Raw genomic sequence first — 16750 nt, 5'->3', positions numbered from 1 at the left:
AGACAGCTACTGTGTGTTAATCTGACCACGACTAATTGTCACATTTATTAAGTAGCTAGCATATGCTATTACCCATAAATGTCCATAAACATGAAATTCACAATATGATTTCGTTAGCATAGGCCCCAATGCTAAGTAAGTTTCTCAGTGGGGGTTGGATGTGGTTGTCTAATCTTGTGTAATTAGGCAGGCTGCATCTGATGGCGGCAGTTACACATGTAACGTAGGCTATATGTGAAAGGTATAGGCTTTGAGGTAACTAAAAGAAAATGAGTGTCTGCATTAGATTTTTCCTTTCCTAAACAAAAACGAGGTGGGCGTCCTGTTCAATAAGGAAACACATCACCGCCTGGACTAGCCTACCACCTAGGAAGCCTCCAACATAAAAAGATCAGATTCACAGGATGCTGGAGTGGGCGATCCTAATTAATAAATATGGTAGTCCTGTGGCGCTGAATATCCCAGAAACACCCATACAATCTTAGCCATTTGCGCTATTGGATATGAAGAACGGATTTCGTCTAAAATACGATCTATAAACTGCATGTTCTCTATCCTCTGTTGCCCGTGCGCAGTGAGAGGAGCATCACCACATCGCATGATCGCTGAAAGCGGAGCAGCGGCGCGTCTTTTCTCACAGGCGTTGATTTTGCATGAGTGAGAGACTGCGCGAGCGAGCGAGCGAGAGGGTAAGAGACAAGGGAAGAAAGAACATGCAGGTGGCGTTTGGCTGTCACAGCCTATCGCAAAATCTAAATAGTCAGATATTCGACCGTTGTATTTTACTATGAGGAGGGTATGCTGGACACAACAGGGAAGAGAAATTCCCTCAACAGAAGACCCATCAATAAAATAGCACGCGCCCCATCTGAAAGTACCTAAATAAGCTCGCGCGAAGCGAGAAAACGGACAGTGGACCAGCAAACTATGCACCGAGGATGATTTCTGCCAAGAAAAGTCTGGAAAAGAGTCGTTACCGCCTCCATTATCTTGTTTGGCATAATAAACACCGGCAGCTTGAGAAGGAGCTCTCGGCGAGTGAGCAGGTGAGAGGGGTTCAGGCTCCGGGTGTCTATCTTCGGGCTATGAGGTGTGGGCCACGTCTGACAGGATAAACGGTCGTAGATGTGCCAAGTCCGATATAGTTAGCTCAAGCGGCTCGTTGGAAAATTCGATTCGTTAAATGTTGGTGACAAATAGTGTGCCTGGTAAAACCTACAGGAAATAATGCAAACAGCACAATATAGCCATTATATTAAACATTTGAATATTTTGCCTAGTTCAGTCTAAGTGTTACTCAATATTTTCAATATCTTTCACATAATTTTACAACTTGTGATGTAGCGTTTAATGTATTCGACAAACAGTAACAAAAATGTATATTAAGAGCTCCTAATCGCTGTTTCTCCACTTATGTTCACCGAGTGTCATTTCACTGCGGTTCCGTTACAGCAGCTATATCAGCTGACGGCAGTGTATCCGCTGCGGTTGCAAGTCGCACATTTTTTTTTAATTGTTAAAATGGTGTAAATTAGAGGGTATGGATAACATTGTGGGAGAGGACAATGGTCAGTTGAGTAATTCTTCGCACAGTAGCTCTTCACACAGTCATGAGTGGGTTTGTAAAAGGTGCGTCTGTCATTCTGACGAGCCTACTGCCTAACAAATTTATAAGGCAATGACTAAAAATCATCCATTAATCAGGCTGACATCAACCTATAATGTAACACTTTCAATGACAGCACACAGCAGGCTTTGTGAAACAAAGAACACTGCCTGAATAGGCAATAACCTAAAAAGGCAGACTGAAAATAACAGATTAAAACATAACATTTGTTTCCTGTTTAGATGTTGTAATGTTTGTCACATTAACGGATACAGCCAGTGAAGTTTTTGATATGGAAGAGAATGACCCTTCATCTTAATCTGGCTGTACACATTAGACCATGGTCATGTTCTTCATGTTCTGGGTGGAGGAAGATTCAGATAGCATGCCGTGTTGAAAAATATGTATTGTCTTATCCAATTGATTTTTACAAACTAAACCTATTGCATAATATTCTGAGAAACCACAGTCATAAATATTTATTTCAAAGCCCAATCTTTGCTCTCATTGAAAATTATTAGTACATGCTTTACTGGTGACCACTCATGAAGCAAGATTCATGATAACTGAGCTGAGGAATATAAATGGTTTTGTAAATAACTTATATTTTTTGCTTTTCTAATGAATTAACAAGTGTAGTGTGATTCCGAAACAAATGATTATTCACAGCTGCATCCATCATTTATCCATTATAGTCCTGCCTAGGCACTAGTTATAATTCCAGAGCTAACACTGCTGATTATGCCTGTGATATAAAGCAATACTGCATTATCTGATTTATTGGCTGCTTACACCATAATCGCACTACAGTTGGCATGAAGTGCAAACTTGAGATTAAGGTGTTCTCCTGGTTCAGTGACAATGGGTCGAGCTTCAAGGATGGGTGGAGCATTTACACGCATGCATGTGAGTAGGTACTGAGGAGGGTGGTCAATAGAGTCATGACTGTTTTCTTCTCTGGAATTTTGAAGGAGGAAGCATGCTGCTATGCGGATGGACTAAGACAAAGGTGCTGCACCAGCACACTCGCTTATGTGATTGGTGTTGGGTGTCAGGAAATGAAGGGGCAAAAAAATGAGCCAGCAGGCGTGGGGGTGCAGGGGCATGCAGGAAAGGAAAATAACTTAGCAAGTGAGTTGAATGGATGGACCCTATTTGCACTTTTCCATGACAGTGTCATAAAAGAGGAGCACAGACTTGACAGATGATGGTATGGAGAGTGGTTTCACAAAAAAAAGCAGAAAACATGAGCGTACTTTGGAGGAGAAAGCAGAATTGTGTAATATATCTGCTACAACACAACCACAGTTGTTAACAGATCCTGTACCCAAAAGCATGTTTCCAGGAGAAATAGTTATGTCATATATGAACACATGTCGGTGTGAAGTCAGCAGCAGCTTGGATTTGTTTCCTCGTATTCTCAGGCCTCCATCATCTACCCAACTCCTCCCCTCTACCATGGCACTGTGAAACCCAACACTGATTGAAGAAAGTTGTCACTAGGGAAGAGGAGGGGGCTTGGAAGAGTAGCCTGAGATTTAGTTAACTTATTTGAAAGCTTTTAACAGACAGGGAGGGACTGATTGCAGATTGAAGAGATGTCTGTACAGACAGGGCTGCAGTATGTGCCGATTGTGTGGGACGTCGAATTGGAAATGAGGAAATGAAAGCTACTTTGAGGATCATATCTGATTTCATTATGGGTTCTGACCTGAATTTGCCAGCAGTGGAACAGAGCATGTGTATCCACGCACACATATACAGAGCCTCCATAAATAAGCAAAATAATAAATACATACATTTGCTACCTGGTATGCTAACTTCTTTATGAGCATTAGTCATCCTGCCATCTTATGTTTCTAATAAAAAGTTTCCTCATCATAATTTGACTATGCAAAAGCTAACTTGTGCTTTGTTTTACATTCACATGGAGAATGGACTTTTCTCACTCTGGCTTCCATTACTCCCCCACTATCTTATCTTTATTCCCAAACCCTTGGGCCATTCACCAGAATGAAAAGAGCCTAGATGACATCATCTGAATGCTCTGAAAGGGAGAGTGGGTGGACATACAGGGCAGAGTGTAAAAACTGGCCCCAACCCCTGTAATCACTATGAGATGATGGTGCCTCTCCTCATATGTCAGCCATCTGCCGTTCTTCAGTGTCCAGTTCAAGCCTGAATTGAGCACACCTGATCACGCTACTCAGGGTCTCCTAAAGATACAGGCTATTTTTCATATTTTTCAGTGCCCATATTAATGTGTCCCACATATTAAAATCAAGCATACAGCAGTTGTCAGCTACCATGTGTGTGAGTCTAACCTTTGGTTTGGAATTCATGGGGCATATCAGTTATGAGATGCACTCAGATTTACCAAATCCTTTAAATATAAAGTTATTTTTAAAAATTATAAAATTATCAAAAATCAAACCTTTGTGCAATCATTGCAATTGTAGTAGGGAAAGCTAAGATTTATTGGTGAAACATCAAGTTAACATGATGTGAGGGATACTACTGGAACTGGATAAGAAAAGGCTCACGTAGCCATAAAATGCTAACCAAGCTTCTGTTTTGGGTCTTAGGCCATTGAAAATATGGTTGTGGTCATATTAAATAAGCTCATATGTTGTAATGCACACTAATCTTTGTTTTGTATCACATCTGCATGAAGTTTGGCAAACAATGGTTGATTCATTGTAAACTCTACAGGAAGATTAGATTTCCATGCAATTCCATGATATCTACTTTATTTCTTATTAAATGATAATTGTGTCAAAATAACGTTTGTACATAGAAATGTTTATTAAAAATGTTATATAAAAAAAGACTAGTAGACAGGCTCTGATGGGCTACATCAGCTCTCTGGGTTTCACATCAACTGCTGAACTGTACCCACTCTTCTCCCACCATGGAGAGTTTGCCAACCAAAAAGAGTCGCTTATGTCTGAGGCCTCTGAGAGCGCTTGTCAGGGAAGCCAATCATAACATAAGAGAAGCTCCCTCAGCTCCTCATCCATCTCAGGCCTGAGGCTGTGCTTTCTTTCCCTTCCTTGTGGTCTTTACTTGTGAGAAATCATCCGCAAGTAATCAGACTTGCTCAAATGAAAAGCTAGCATTAAGGTAGTATTATTTACCTTTCAATTTATGTGCAAAAGGCATTGATTGACTGTGCTCAAAGTTTTTTGTTTTTTGCTCACACTGAAGAACTGTAATAACTTGGACCTATAACTACACATTGCATCTTGAGTAGTAAGACCCTCCCAACACACAACCATGCACACATATATGTCCACATATGCATGTGCACACACACACACACACACACACACACACACACACACACACACACACACACACACACATATCCATGATGTGCCTGCCTCCCACATGCACAGTTTGGGCTCCCCATGAAAGATTGATGCAGGTTTAAGTAGCTGCCACAGAACATTAGCCAAGACAGAGAAAGCACAGGAGCAGATGCTCCACCAGAGATGACTATCAATAATGCAGCCTGCAGCAGACCTCTGACTCAAGCAGAGAGAAGGAGAAACAAGAAGAAGAGGGGGTGGGGGCACATGCAAGTCAGTTGTCAAGGAAGACCCTGGATGACATCCTCAAAAAACCCTTATGATCAGCCAGCCTTTTAACACACATTTGATTTTGTCTGTGGGCAGAATTTGCACATGCTGCTGTGTTTATGGCTCTTTTAACAGAGTAGTGTGCATATGACAGAGTGTAAGTATTAGTTACCAAGAGCTAGATCAATTGTGTATAACCATGCACTCTCTGTTGATATTTAAAATTCTTTCTACAATAAGCAGGCCATGTTAATATCAGAATCACCAGACAATGTGCCAAGTTCAGTATCTCATTGTTTGGGCAAGAGAAGTAATATTTGTCTTTGTCTTTTTAACTGTAAGAACAGCACATTTTCTGTTTACTGTGCAAGATGAAACAATAATTCAGTGATGGTTTATTGTGCACAGTAAAGGTGGATGGGCAGAAATGTGTGTGTGTGTGTGTGGGTGTGTGTGTGTGTGTGGGTGTGTGGGTGTTTGTGTGCATGCCTGTTTGCAGTATAAATAGCAGTGGATGACAGTGGTTGGCCAGTAACAATTGACTCTTGTTCTGTACTGACTCTCTCATATCACTCTGTCCAACTCCTCATAATATGGAATTTCATACGTCTTTCCTTCTCTCTCTCATTCTTCCTCCCTCTCTTTCATGGTCTCCTCTTCCCTATCATCTCCTTCTCCCTTGAGTGTTCACTTGTCATCTCCTCTCCTGTGCTTGCCTGAGGGCAGAGCTGAGCTCCCCACTGGATTAACACAGGAGCCATCTTCCACTTTAAACTGCAGCCATACTCCTTTTTCTCATTCTCTCACTTTCTCTCTCTTGCTTTCCCTCCATCACACCATCCCGCTGCTTCACATCCCTTCCCCTGCTCCTTCTGTTACCATAGCAATACACCTTCCATCCCCATCCATACTTTTCCTGACACCCCAGTCCCCCATCGCACCCCTGTTGAGTCAGCTCCTCCTGGTGACAGGGTTGCTGTTTTTCTGCCTCCATGTCATGACGTGGGGTGGCATGGCATGGTGTGGCATGGGGCAGCGTGGGGGTGCTATTTAAGCCCGGGTTGTTGTTTATGAGCATGGCGCTGGTGTTGATGAGGGAGCTGGCTAATTGCAGAGCAGGGACTGGTGCTTAGGGAACCCAGGCACTCTGTAGGGGAACAGGTTTCCCATGGAAAACAACATTAAATCTACTGCAGGACTGCATCCACAGCATACAGATGCTGTAAGAGCGGAAACAGCACACACACACACACACACACAAAGTGTAAATACAGTACTTACAGACTGCCAGCATTACTGTGAGGCAACTGAACAGCTCTCCCAGCAGACTGCCCTCGGGCTGTAATATGTTTTCATTATGATTTGCCAGTCTGTGGCATGTACGTAAAAGCAGTGTTATGTGTCTCACTTACTGTAAGCTTGCTTAAAATAAAACAACCCCGAGGCACTGCTCTCATCTGCATATCCACACAGTCATGCTGGAGCTGCCTTTGCTGACTATATGACCTTGCTTTTTGACAGTAGAATTAATGTGTGTGGACACAAACCCAGGCAGAATGCCAGTCCATCAAATATGATTAACTGGGAAGTACTGGGAGCATAAATAACATCATTCATCCCGATAAGGTTTAAGTTATGTTTTCTCCATAAATCACAGTTTCAGCTCCTTTACAGCCCTTGGGGTGGTGGCTTGGCAGTGAAAGATGGACGGATTTGACCAGATTAAGAAAATTAGAAAGGCAGAATGGCACAGTGTCATTTGTGTGTTTGTTTGCAGGTTTTCCCATGTTGTGCTGTCTGAACGCTCTGCTGTTGCTGCTATTTGTGCCTGCATGTAACTGGCAGGCAGTGTGACAGTTTAATCATCTCCTGTCGCTCCATTCTCCATCACATACTCTCACCTTGCACCTCCCGAACTTCCACTCCAAACCTGCCGTCACTCACTCCCTCTCTCCCTCTCTCTCTCTCCCTCCCTTCCTCCCTCCACCCTCAGGTGGACGTGGAAGCATCAGACCCTCGCGGACGGACCCCTCTGCACCTGGCCGTAACTCTCGGGCACCTGGAGTGCGCCCGCGTATTGCTGCAGTATGGCGCAGACGTCAGCAAAGAGAACAGCAGTGGCTGGACAGGTAGGAAGGAGGCCTCCTCGCAGCCATCAGGGGTGTGGCTACCATGCTGCTCTCAGACCCAGGACTGAGACAGCACTGCTTCCAAGGTAACGCCTGAAAAGTGGCAAGTAATTAGAGCACATTAGAGCACAAATGATACAATTGGGAGGAGAGACTGCTGAGAAAAGTTATAACGCCTTAAAAGAAGTTAATTTCCCTTTACTGCCATACTAAAAACAGACGATTTTTGTGTACGGTGGCCATATCTCTTTTTTTCCTCTTTCCCCCATACATGCAGTTCTGCAGGAGGCCATAAGCATGCGCGACCCTGAGCTGGTGCGGCTAGTCCTGCGTCACCGGGACTATCAGCGCACCATTAAGAGACTGGCTGGGATCCCCCGTCTGCTAGAGAGGCTGCAGCAGGTCTGTGGCGACCAGCAGAAACACATCAGCACTGCTAAAGTCAGAACATAGCCTAACAGAGACTGCCACCCATCACACTGAGTGGGCGGCTTAATCAGTACATGAGCTCCTAATGCCAGCCTGTTTCTTCTCTAGTTAGTGCCCCCATTCAGTTGATAAATATTACAAATAAAACATTATACATATCCAGATCCATTTTGAGAGGAATAGTTTTAGGGTTCTGGAAAGATATGAGCACTTGTGTGTATAGAGAATGGGCACATAGGTACAGGCAGGCCGAGTGTGTATAAATAACATGATGCTCATAAAGCTCTACTTATCAAATTGGACTCTGCTGATCACTCTACATAGTGCTTGCACTCTTTTCTTCTCTCTTTCTCTCTCTCTCTCTCCTCTCTCTCTCTTGCTCTCTCTCTCTTTCTCTCTATCACAAACACATAAATATATATATAGGGCTGAGAAAAGAGCTGGAAGAGGTAACAGTGGTGTGTGTGTGTGTGTTTGTGTGTGTGTATGTGTGTGTGTGTGTGTATGTGTGTAGTCTCTGGTAAAGATTGTGGCAAATATCCTGTCTCCTCAGTGACACTGGTCACTTCTTTAAATGTTCGTCCTTTTGTTTATGATGGAGGTGCCATCTTCTCCACAAGGAAAATATTAATATCTTTTGAATGCTGTCTTAAACGTTTACCAGCCCATGTTGGCTTTCAATAAGCAGAGATTAACACATTCACATTAAGCCACTGTCTTGTATCAGTTGCCTTTCTCCTGTGTTTCTTTCTTTCCTTTTTACCTCTCCGCTCATCTCTGCCCCCTCCTCTCTCAGGCTCAGGACTTTTACGTGGAGATGAAATGGGAATTTACAAGCTGGGGTAGGTAAAAAGGCAGAGTATTCTGCAGATAACCTGGATTACTTCAAACTCAATATTGACACTATGAGCAGGGCCAAACATTGTGTCACGTATTATATTAAAACATAATTATTTGGACTGATTTTATACTTATTATAAAAAGTATTCATTTTGTATTACATTTATTTTGAGATGCTTTTTTTTAAGCGATAATGATCTAAGACAAATCTGAAGAAGGTTTCTGAGATTTATCTTAACCTTTCTCTCATTGGGTGTTAATGGACACTCTGGTTCAAAGGCTCTGAGAGATCTGGAGAGATGCTTTCAGGACCTTGTGCCAGCTACCTTCCTCTCCTGCTCTCTGTTTCTAGTTTCATTTGTGTATTGAAGTCAGTGTAATTTTGTTACAGTAATCTACCACACAGTAGCCTATACCTGTTGGTGCTTTTTGTTTTTGTTTGTTTGTTTGTTTGTTGTTGTTGTTTTTAATTATTGGTGCAACCTCTTTGTTTATGACGTTTTCACAGTGCCTTCATTTGTGTTCACATCCTTTCATTTCTTTCCTGTAATTAAAAGCTAAAATCACAACTAAAAATATTCAGGAATGTGCATGTGAATATTAAATCTTTTAAACTAGGATGTTCAGGAACTAGGATTTTTCTATTCTGTTTTTTATAGTTTGAAAAATGTAAACAAATCACTGAAATTACATAGTTTTACCTAAATATGTCCTTAAAACCAACCGAATTAGTACTTGACTGAATATTGCATGAATATGTTTAATATGTATTTATAGATTCAGCATGCTTTAGATTGTTTAAGTAATTTAGTTCATATACTTCTCCATCAGATCTGCCTTGCAAAAGAGGTCAAACAACTCAATGGGATTTTACCTGTATAAATAAATTATAGTTCATAAATAATTCAGGATTTCTAGAATGCCTGCACTGTGACTCTGTCTCCCCCTCCCTGGATGTGTCCATGTCAGTGCCACTGGTCTCTCGCATCTGTCCAAGCGACACGTACCGTGTGTGGAAGAGTGGCCAGTGCCTGCGAGTGGACACTACTCTCATGGGCTTTGAGCAGATGACATGGCAGAGAGGCAACCGCAGCTTCATCTTCAGGGGCCAAGGTATCTGACATCCCTCCTCCATCATGCTCTGCCCATCTCTTTTGTATTTTTTGTGATGAGATGGTTTATTGTTTCCAGGGTTTCTTGGTTGTGTTCTACTAAGACTTGGCAAGTTGTGGTTCACTGGTGCTAGCGATTATGCCACATGTCCAAAACTGATGGCAACACAAGAAACCGTCCGTCTCAGTCTCTGACTGGCTGCTATCTCCTCTGTCCCCGCCCACCTCTGCCTCTCGTCAGACTCCAGCGCCATGGTCATGGAGGTGGACCATGACAGGCAACTGGTGTTCTGTGAGACTCTGCCCAGCCTTCCCCCATCACCCTCTTCGCCCTACTCACACACACACCCCGCTGCCCTCAGCCTGCTGGCAGCACTGCACCCCAGCGATGAGCAGGTAGCTGCTCGACTCTCTGCCCCCATGGTGACCACACAGCTAGACACCAGGAACATCTCTTTTGAAAGGTAAGCCGGGACTAACGTCAGCCATTACTGAAGATGACACCTTGCTGTCAATAACCCAGGCTATTATACATGAAAAGACAAAAACATAGATAGCAGCTATTTGCCTTCACTGCAGAAATGTAATCTGTATTTCTCTTGTTCCCCTTACCTTTTGTGACAGCTCTTAGGAACATACTGAAATAGATCTTAAATTAGCGAGGGATCAAGAGAGATCAAGCCTCCTCCTCACTGCCAGTTCTCACTCTTTGGTTGCATCTCCTTGGGGTTTCTTTTGCCAAGCACACATGCCAGTGCTACTGCGCACAGCCTCCTTATGGCACTCGTGATGGGCTCACCTCCGCCTGCAGTCCTGCAGTCCCGCACTAACGCCTCCGTCTCTCTCTGCCCACAGAAACAAGACAGGCATTCTTGGCTGGCGCAGCGAGAAGACGGAGGTGGTGAATGGGTACGAGGCCAAGGTACTGTCTTTATGCTTACCCACACAAAACACACACACACGCATGCATGCACACACACACACACACACACACACACACACACACGTGTGCACACACAGACATACACTTTTGTACTGCTGCACAGCATGCTTTATTGCTTTGAATCAAAAGGATTTAGACTGACGTTAGCTAATCCCACAGCAGGGCAGCCAGTGTACAGGGGCACGTGGAGAGTCGTTAACAGCCATCTGTCTGTTCTAGGTGTACTGCGCCTCTAACGTAGAGCTCATCACCCGAACACGGACTGACCACCTTAGTGAGCAGCACAAAGCCAAACCCAAAGGTACCTAGAGAGACAGTGGGTTCTCCCTTAGTATTCTCACAGAAAAAGGCACACTCATGGTGAAAGCTAATTCAACATTTAAACATTGCTGCTAAAACCTAGAGCTAAGACACTGTCAGTCAGTAGAAGGCCGGAGTCATTGCACTTTTCCCAATTTGTGAAATGTGTTAATGAGGTTTTCCACGTCTACCACAATAGCATTGTGTGATGATTCGAGAAGTGTGGACACTCGACAATAATAAATTCTGTGTGACAGTATTGACAAATTGGACAGATCAGTCAATAATCCTATCAAATATCCACTCAGCCCTACAAGCTTCTAAGCCAGTGGAATGGCATTTAAGGCTCTGGGGAATTGGTGGCCAACAGTAATAGGTGCTTTTGCTCCACCCTCCTATAGGCAGTAAAACCCCTCTGCAGTCTTTCCTGGGTATAGCAGAGCAGCACATGGGGCCAAACAACAGCGTGAGTGCACTTCCCTGCTCTACTCATCATAATGGTTTAATTATGCTCCTCGGTATCAGCCTCCACTCACAATATAGAGAGCATTCAGCCTTTCTGCATTGGCAATTATCAGTTTCACTTCCCTTGTCTGTGTATGAGGTGAATGCCTGTGTGTTTCAGCAAACACAGGTGACCCAGATGTCAAGCCCTGTGAGGAACCCCGGGGCCCTGACAGCAGAGGAATACTTTAACCCCAGCCTCTGTACCAACCACAAAGACATCGGCCAGCCATGCCACCTCACCACCAAAATACAAAGGTGCCTTCTATCCAGCTACAATGCTAACATGCACCACATCCCTCAGAGATGTTCCTTGTCATAATAACTAAGCCATTCTTTGCTTGCTCAGACTACATAGAGAGGTTCTCTTTTACGCAGACACCAACAACTTTGTTACTGCTTGAAGTAACATTTAAATATTAACCAGCTCTGCCATCTACATGACATGTATGCATGAATTACAGAGAAGCCATAAAATTGAATGGGCACCAGTGAAGTCATAACCACCCCGACCCCCACACCCACACCCCCCCCACCCTCCCAGTGTACCTAAGCATGCTGTCTGTCCCTCAGGTTTAAGGCCAAGTTGTGGCTGTGTGAGTCGCATCCTCTGTCCCTGGCCCAGCAGGTAGCACCCATCATAGACCTCATGGCCATCTCCAATGCCCTGTTTGCCAAGCTCAGGGACTTCATCGCCCTGCGCCTGCCTCCTGGCTTTCCTATCAAGATAGGTGAGAGCTAAGAAAAGAAAGAGGAAGAGAGAGAAATGTGTACCACATTTACCATGATTAAAAGGATTATTATTATGTTTGTTCCACAGTTTTGGGATAAACATACTGTATGACTGTGTACTGGGACAGTAAAAACAAAAGTGTTCATTTTGTTTAATCTCTGTTTAGCTTGGATGAAAAGATGGACATGAGGTATCACCAGTTTTAGATTACTGGGAATGTATTTTTTTCTTTTTGCATTCAGTCCATTATTTTAGGCAAGTGGAAAAATTAGGTCAAGTGAACTGTGGCATTTCTGTATTCATAATTATTTGGACAGTACTTCCGAATTAGTTTATTTCCCTCTCTATATTATGAGTGTCAGTAGAAGGCTGTAGTTGTCAGGCTGTTCCTGGTTAAAAACAAATAAACCTGTAATACCAATAAATATACCACTTTGCCTCGTCTCCCCGTAGAGATCCCTATCTACCATATCCTGAACGCCCGCATCACCTTTGGTAACCTGAACGGCTGCGAGGAGGGGGGAGCGGGCCAAACGGAGGGGGCGAGAGATGGGCAGAAGGACAGCCCCAGGACAGAGACACCGTCCCCAGGCAGTGACTCCTCCAGTGTGTCCAGTTCCAGCTCCACCAGTAAAGACCGGTCCAGTCACTTCCATCAGCACACGCCAGAGCAGGAAAACCAATGTTATAGAGAAATTACATTCACCCACACTAATATTCTGGCCATAACAAGGATTAAATTGAACGAGCATCACTGACTTTATTCAGTTTTTTCCTCAGGTGTGCTATGTCAACTTCCAGCTCTTTGTAGTGAAAGCATTAACCACTCCAGGAGTCAACAGTGTTGCAGTGCTTTTAGTTTATGTATGTATGTGTGTGTATGTGTGCATGTACCTCAGACTCGTGTCGTGGGGGTGAGATTCCACCTTGCGTGTTTGAGGCTCCGCGAGGCTACAGTGTCCTCGGTGGGAGCCAGCGAGAGAGCATGCGTGAGGAAGAAGATGACCTGCTACAGTTTGCCATTCAGCAGAGTCTACTGGAAGCTGGCTCTGAGTACGACCAGGTCTGACACACACACACACACACACACACACACACACACACACACACACACACACACACACACACACACACACACACACACACACACATAACTAACAAAAGGAGAAAGACCCAGTCCTCACATACATATTACACAATGAACAATGATATATGGTAATAGACTCATGAAAGCAATTACTTTCTGTGCAGGTAACGATCTGGGAGGCTTTGACAAACAGTAAGCCAGGAACTCACCCACTCTCCTGTGATCCCAGTCGCCTGGAAAGGTCGGCAGCCACTGTCTTTTCTCGGTAGCCTCAGGGCCTCAACCAGAAGGCCCAGTTTCTATTCAGCGCCTAATATACTGTAGCTGTTGTCACAGTCCCTCTGCCAATACTCTGTTCTGTGCCATCAGTATATAACCCTCATTCAAGTTCACTGTTGTGCTCTCTTCAGCTCTGTTTGCTCTTCATAGACAGTTTCATCAGTCCTGTCTAAGGCAAGCATAAACAATATCTTAATGAAAACAGTGTTTTTCCACCTGAGTCAAGACCATCCATATCACTTCTCATGTCTGTGTGGTCCATTACTGTCACAACTAATTCATTTCCAGGTGTGGTGACAAGGTTTATTAGGTGGCACAAGTGTGTAAAATGTGCCAAAATTCACGTGTGGGTGTGTGGATATGACAGCCTTAGGTTACATGATGGTCCCATTGCCACTGCTATGTTTCTCTATTATCACCCACTTGGGCTAAATAAAAATGTTATCTTTAAAAAAGTAGCCTTTTCTATACTTGGTTTTGTTTGCAGACATCACATTTGCAATGATTGTTTCCCCTCCCAACATCCAGAACTCCACAGCATAAGACCAGCCCCGTGGCAAGTCCTCGCAGCACCCCCACCAATAAGCCACCACGCAGCTATGATGAGCAGCTCCGACTAGCAATGGAGCTGTCTGCACGGGAGCAGGAGGAGGCGGAGCTCCGACAACAACAAGAGGAAGAGGAATTCCAGCGCATCATACAGCTGTCACTCATGGAGAAGTGACAGGAATCTGAGCAAGTAGAAATCTAGAGGCAGGAGAGCGTGCAGAGCAACACGCCAATGAGAAGTGCGATTTTTCTCCTCTCCTATGTCCAGCCCCTCCTCCTCCAGCAACCTGCCTGAGGCAGCAGTGGCTTTACTGTCTCTGGCCACTTTTCTACAAGTTTACAACCACAAGCTGTTCAGCTCATGGGCAATCAACTATTAGGCACTAGACCGGTGTGCTGCTACTCAGCAAATGTGTGTATGTTCATTTATTTACTTATATTTATTTTTGGAGGACTAAGTGAGGCTGTAGCTGCGTTGCAGATTACAGTATCTCTTGTAAAGCCATCAGCCATTCACACCCTCCCAGACTCCCCACCGCTGAGAACACACAAGTTCTGACGGCGCAAGGTTTACAAAACTGTACTGCATTACTTTTTACAGAAGTGGTAGATTTGAGTTTCATTTGCACAAATTTTGATTGCACTGTAGTAGAAAGCAAAAGGATGAGCTGTGGTGATCGTTAATGGAATGTGTACATGTAGGATATGTTGGTCTCTTGTGACATTAAGCTGGACAGTTGGCAGCTATTCTCTGTGCACGATGGGAACAGCATGTCTTAATTTTGTCACCTCATGCCTGTATAATTTCATTTTATTTGTATGAGAGAAAGCACGTTTTTATCCAGGTGTTGCAGGATTGCTTCATAATTAATAGGTGTGAATAACGTAGTATGAAATTAGTGACAGGCTTACACCTTTTTTCAGGTCTTTAAGTGGGCTAATTTGAGGTATAATCAACAATGAATCAGATCCTCACTGCAATATTTAGATTTTATGTCATAAGCTTAATACTGAACAGTTCAGAAGCATACATTATATTGTATGTATCATACTTAATATGGTGCTATGTTAGTCGTTCCTCTCATTTTTATTATAATCAATGTAATTTTCCTACAATATATTCTTGTGTTTGGATTGAACATCTAAGCTTTCTTCCCATCTCGGTTTTAATTTTTGGCTTCCTTACAGTGCTTCCCAACCCAGTCTCTTAGAACCCCCAGTGAGATTATTTGTTCTATGTCAGCACTGGAGCACATGATTCAGCCTATCACTGGCCTGACTGTCAGCAGGAAGGTCAGGTACACCAATGCAAGAAGAAAATTAAAGGGTTCGTTTCTCCAGATATAGCCTCATCCAGGATGACAGATAATATCTAATTGAATCTAATTGAAGTTTGTCCCCTTAGTCTGAAAACCTGGGTCTAAGCGACTGGCAAGAGCTGTTTAATTACTTTGTAACCTGAATAGTACAATTAAAGATATGGCCATACACCATTCCTCACTTCACATGGAACTTTGAACTTCAGTAACATAAGATGAGTTTCTTTTTAAGCACAATTTTAAATATAGAAGTTGCGCTCCATGATTTATATCCAATCAAAGTGACCAAAGGGCTGTCCAGCAGTATAGAAGTTAAAGTGATGCGTGTATTGGTGTGTAGTGTAGAGCGTTATGGATATGGTACCAGTGATTATAAGGATTAAGTTGTATAGAAATGCTTGATGTGATTCAATGTTTGAATATCATAATTATTAAAACTACACAAATATTTCCGTTTTTATTTGCACCTGATATGAACGTGGAGTATCTTTATGGTGTTTGTATGACGTGATGGAATTGCCTACAATGATGCTGCTCAGATTTGTAACTCAAAAAGATAATAAAAAAAGAAAACAATATTTCATACTGAGTGGAAAGTCTAACTGGATAATGACAGTAATATTTGTGAAGTTGAACCACAGTATGGTGGATATCAATTAGAAAAAAGACACAACTATATTAAGTCCACTTATTAAATGAATTTATTTATTGATTTTTTGTGCATTTCTCAGTTCAGACCCAGATCAGGATTGTACTTTTCCAGAGCATTTCATCAAAGATGAGAATACTGATGTACTTAAATAGTTAACACAAAATATAAGAACATCAACTACTACCCCCCCCCCCCCACTTTCAAAAAACACCCCTTGTGTCACAACATGAAGCAGTGTGCGAAGAGCATCGTCAGTAGCACTAAGTGAAGACCTAAGGCTGCAGTTATTTTTGGAGGTTTGGGAAAGCACTGCAGCAAAGGCCAGGTCCGACTCTCCTCCAATCTCAGTGTAAATCAGTAATCTGCAGAGAGCTTGGGCCGCCTGGTGAGTCAACCTCAATGAATAGGATTAACCGGGGAGAGAAGTCAGAGTTGAAGCTGTGAAGAGAATCCTCAAACTGCTCAGACGTGGTCTGGGCATTGGTATGCCACTCTAGAGGGTTATAAATATATGCATGCATGACAGATGATGGGAAAGTTGAACTTAGAGTAAATTAAGCAACTGTGGGCAGAATTTCAATGGCACTCTCAAATGTGTATATTAAGTTTTTTAAGCATGTTTGAATAAAAACCTTTAAGTGAACACCACAAAATGGCTGATATATTTTAGCAGAAATTAAACTTAAA

General features: G+C 43.1%; 1 protein-coding gene across 1 annotated transcript; it reads left to right on the top strand.

The window, feature by feature from the left end:
• Positions 1-90: 90 nt before the first annotated feature.
• On the top strand, positions 91-16026 carry ankrd13b (ankyrin repeat domain 13B). Its single transcript, XM_027005885.3, has 15 exons — positions 91-1046; positions 7181-7316; positions 7594-7718; positions 8542-8587; positions 9555-9698; positions 9939-10161; positions 10553-10619; positions 10860-10941; positions 11342-11406; positions 11566-11702; positions 12018-12175; positions 12631-12807; positions 13077-13240; positions 13429-13505; positions 14072-16026. Exons 1-15 carry the CDS (start codon positions 939-941, stop codon positions 14265-14267), a joined length of 1905 nt encoding a protein of 634 aa, XP_026861686.2. The 5' UTR covers positions 91-938; the 3' UTR covers positions 14268-16026.
• The last annotated feature ends 724 nt before the right edge of the window (positions 16027-16750 follow it).

This window comes from Electrophorus electricus, chromosome 17 (genome assembly GCF_041902795.1).
Source record: "Electrophorus electricus isolate QZ-2024a chromosome 17, ASM4190279v1, whole genome shotgun sequence".
Lineage (NCBI taxonomy): Eukaryota > Metazoa > Chordata > Actinopteri > Gymnotiformes > Gymnotidae > Electrophorus > Electrophorus electricus.
This window is presented reverse-complemented; position numbering and strand designations above follow the sequence as displayed.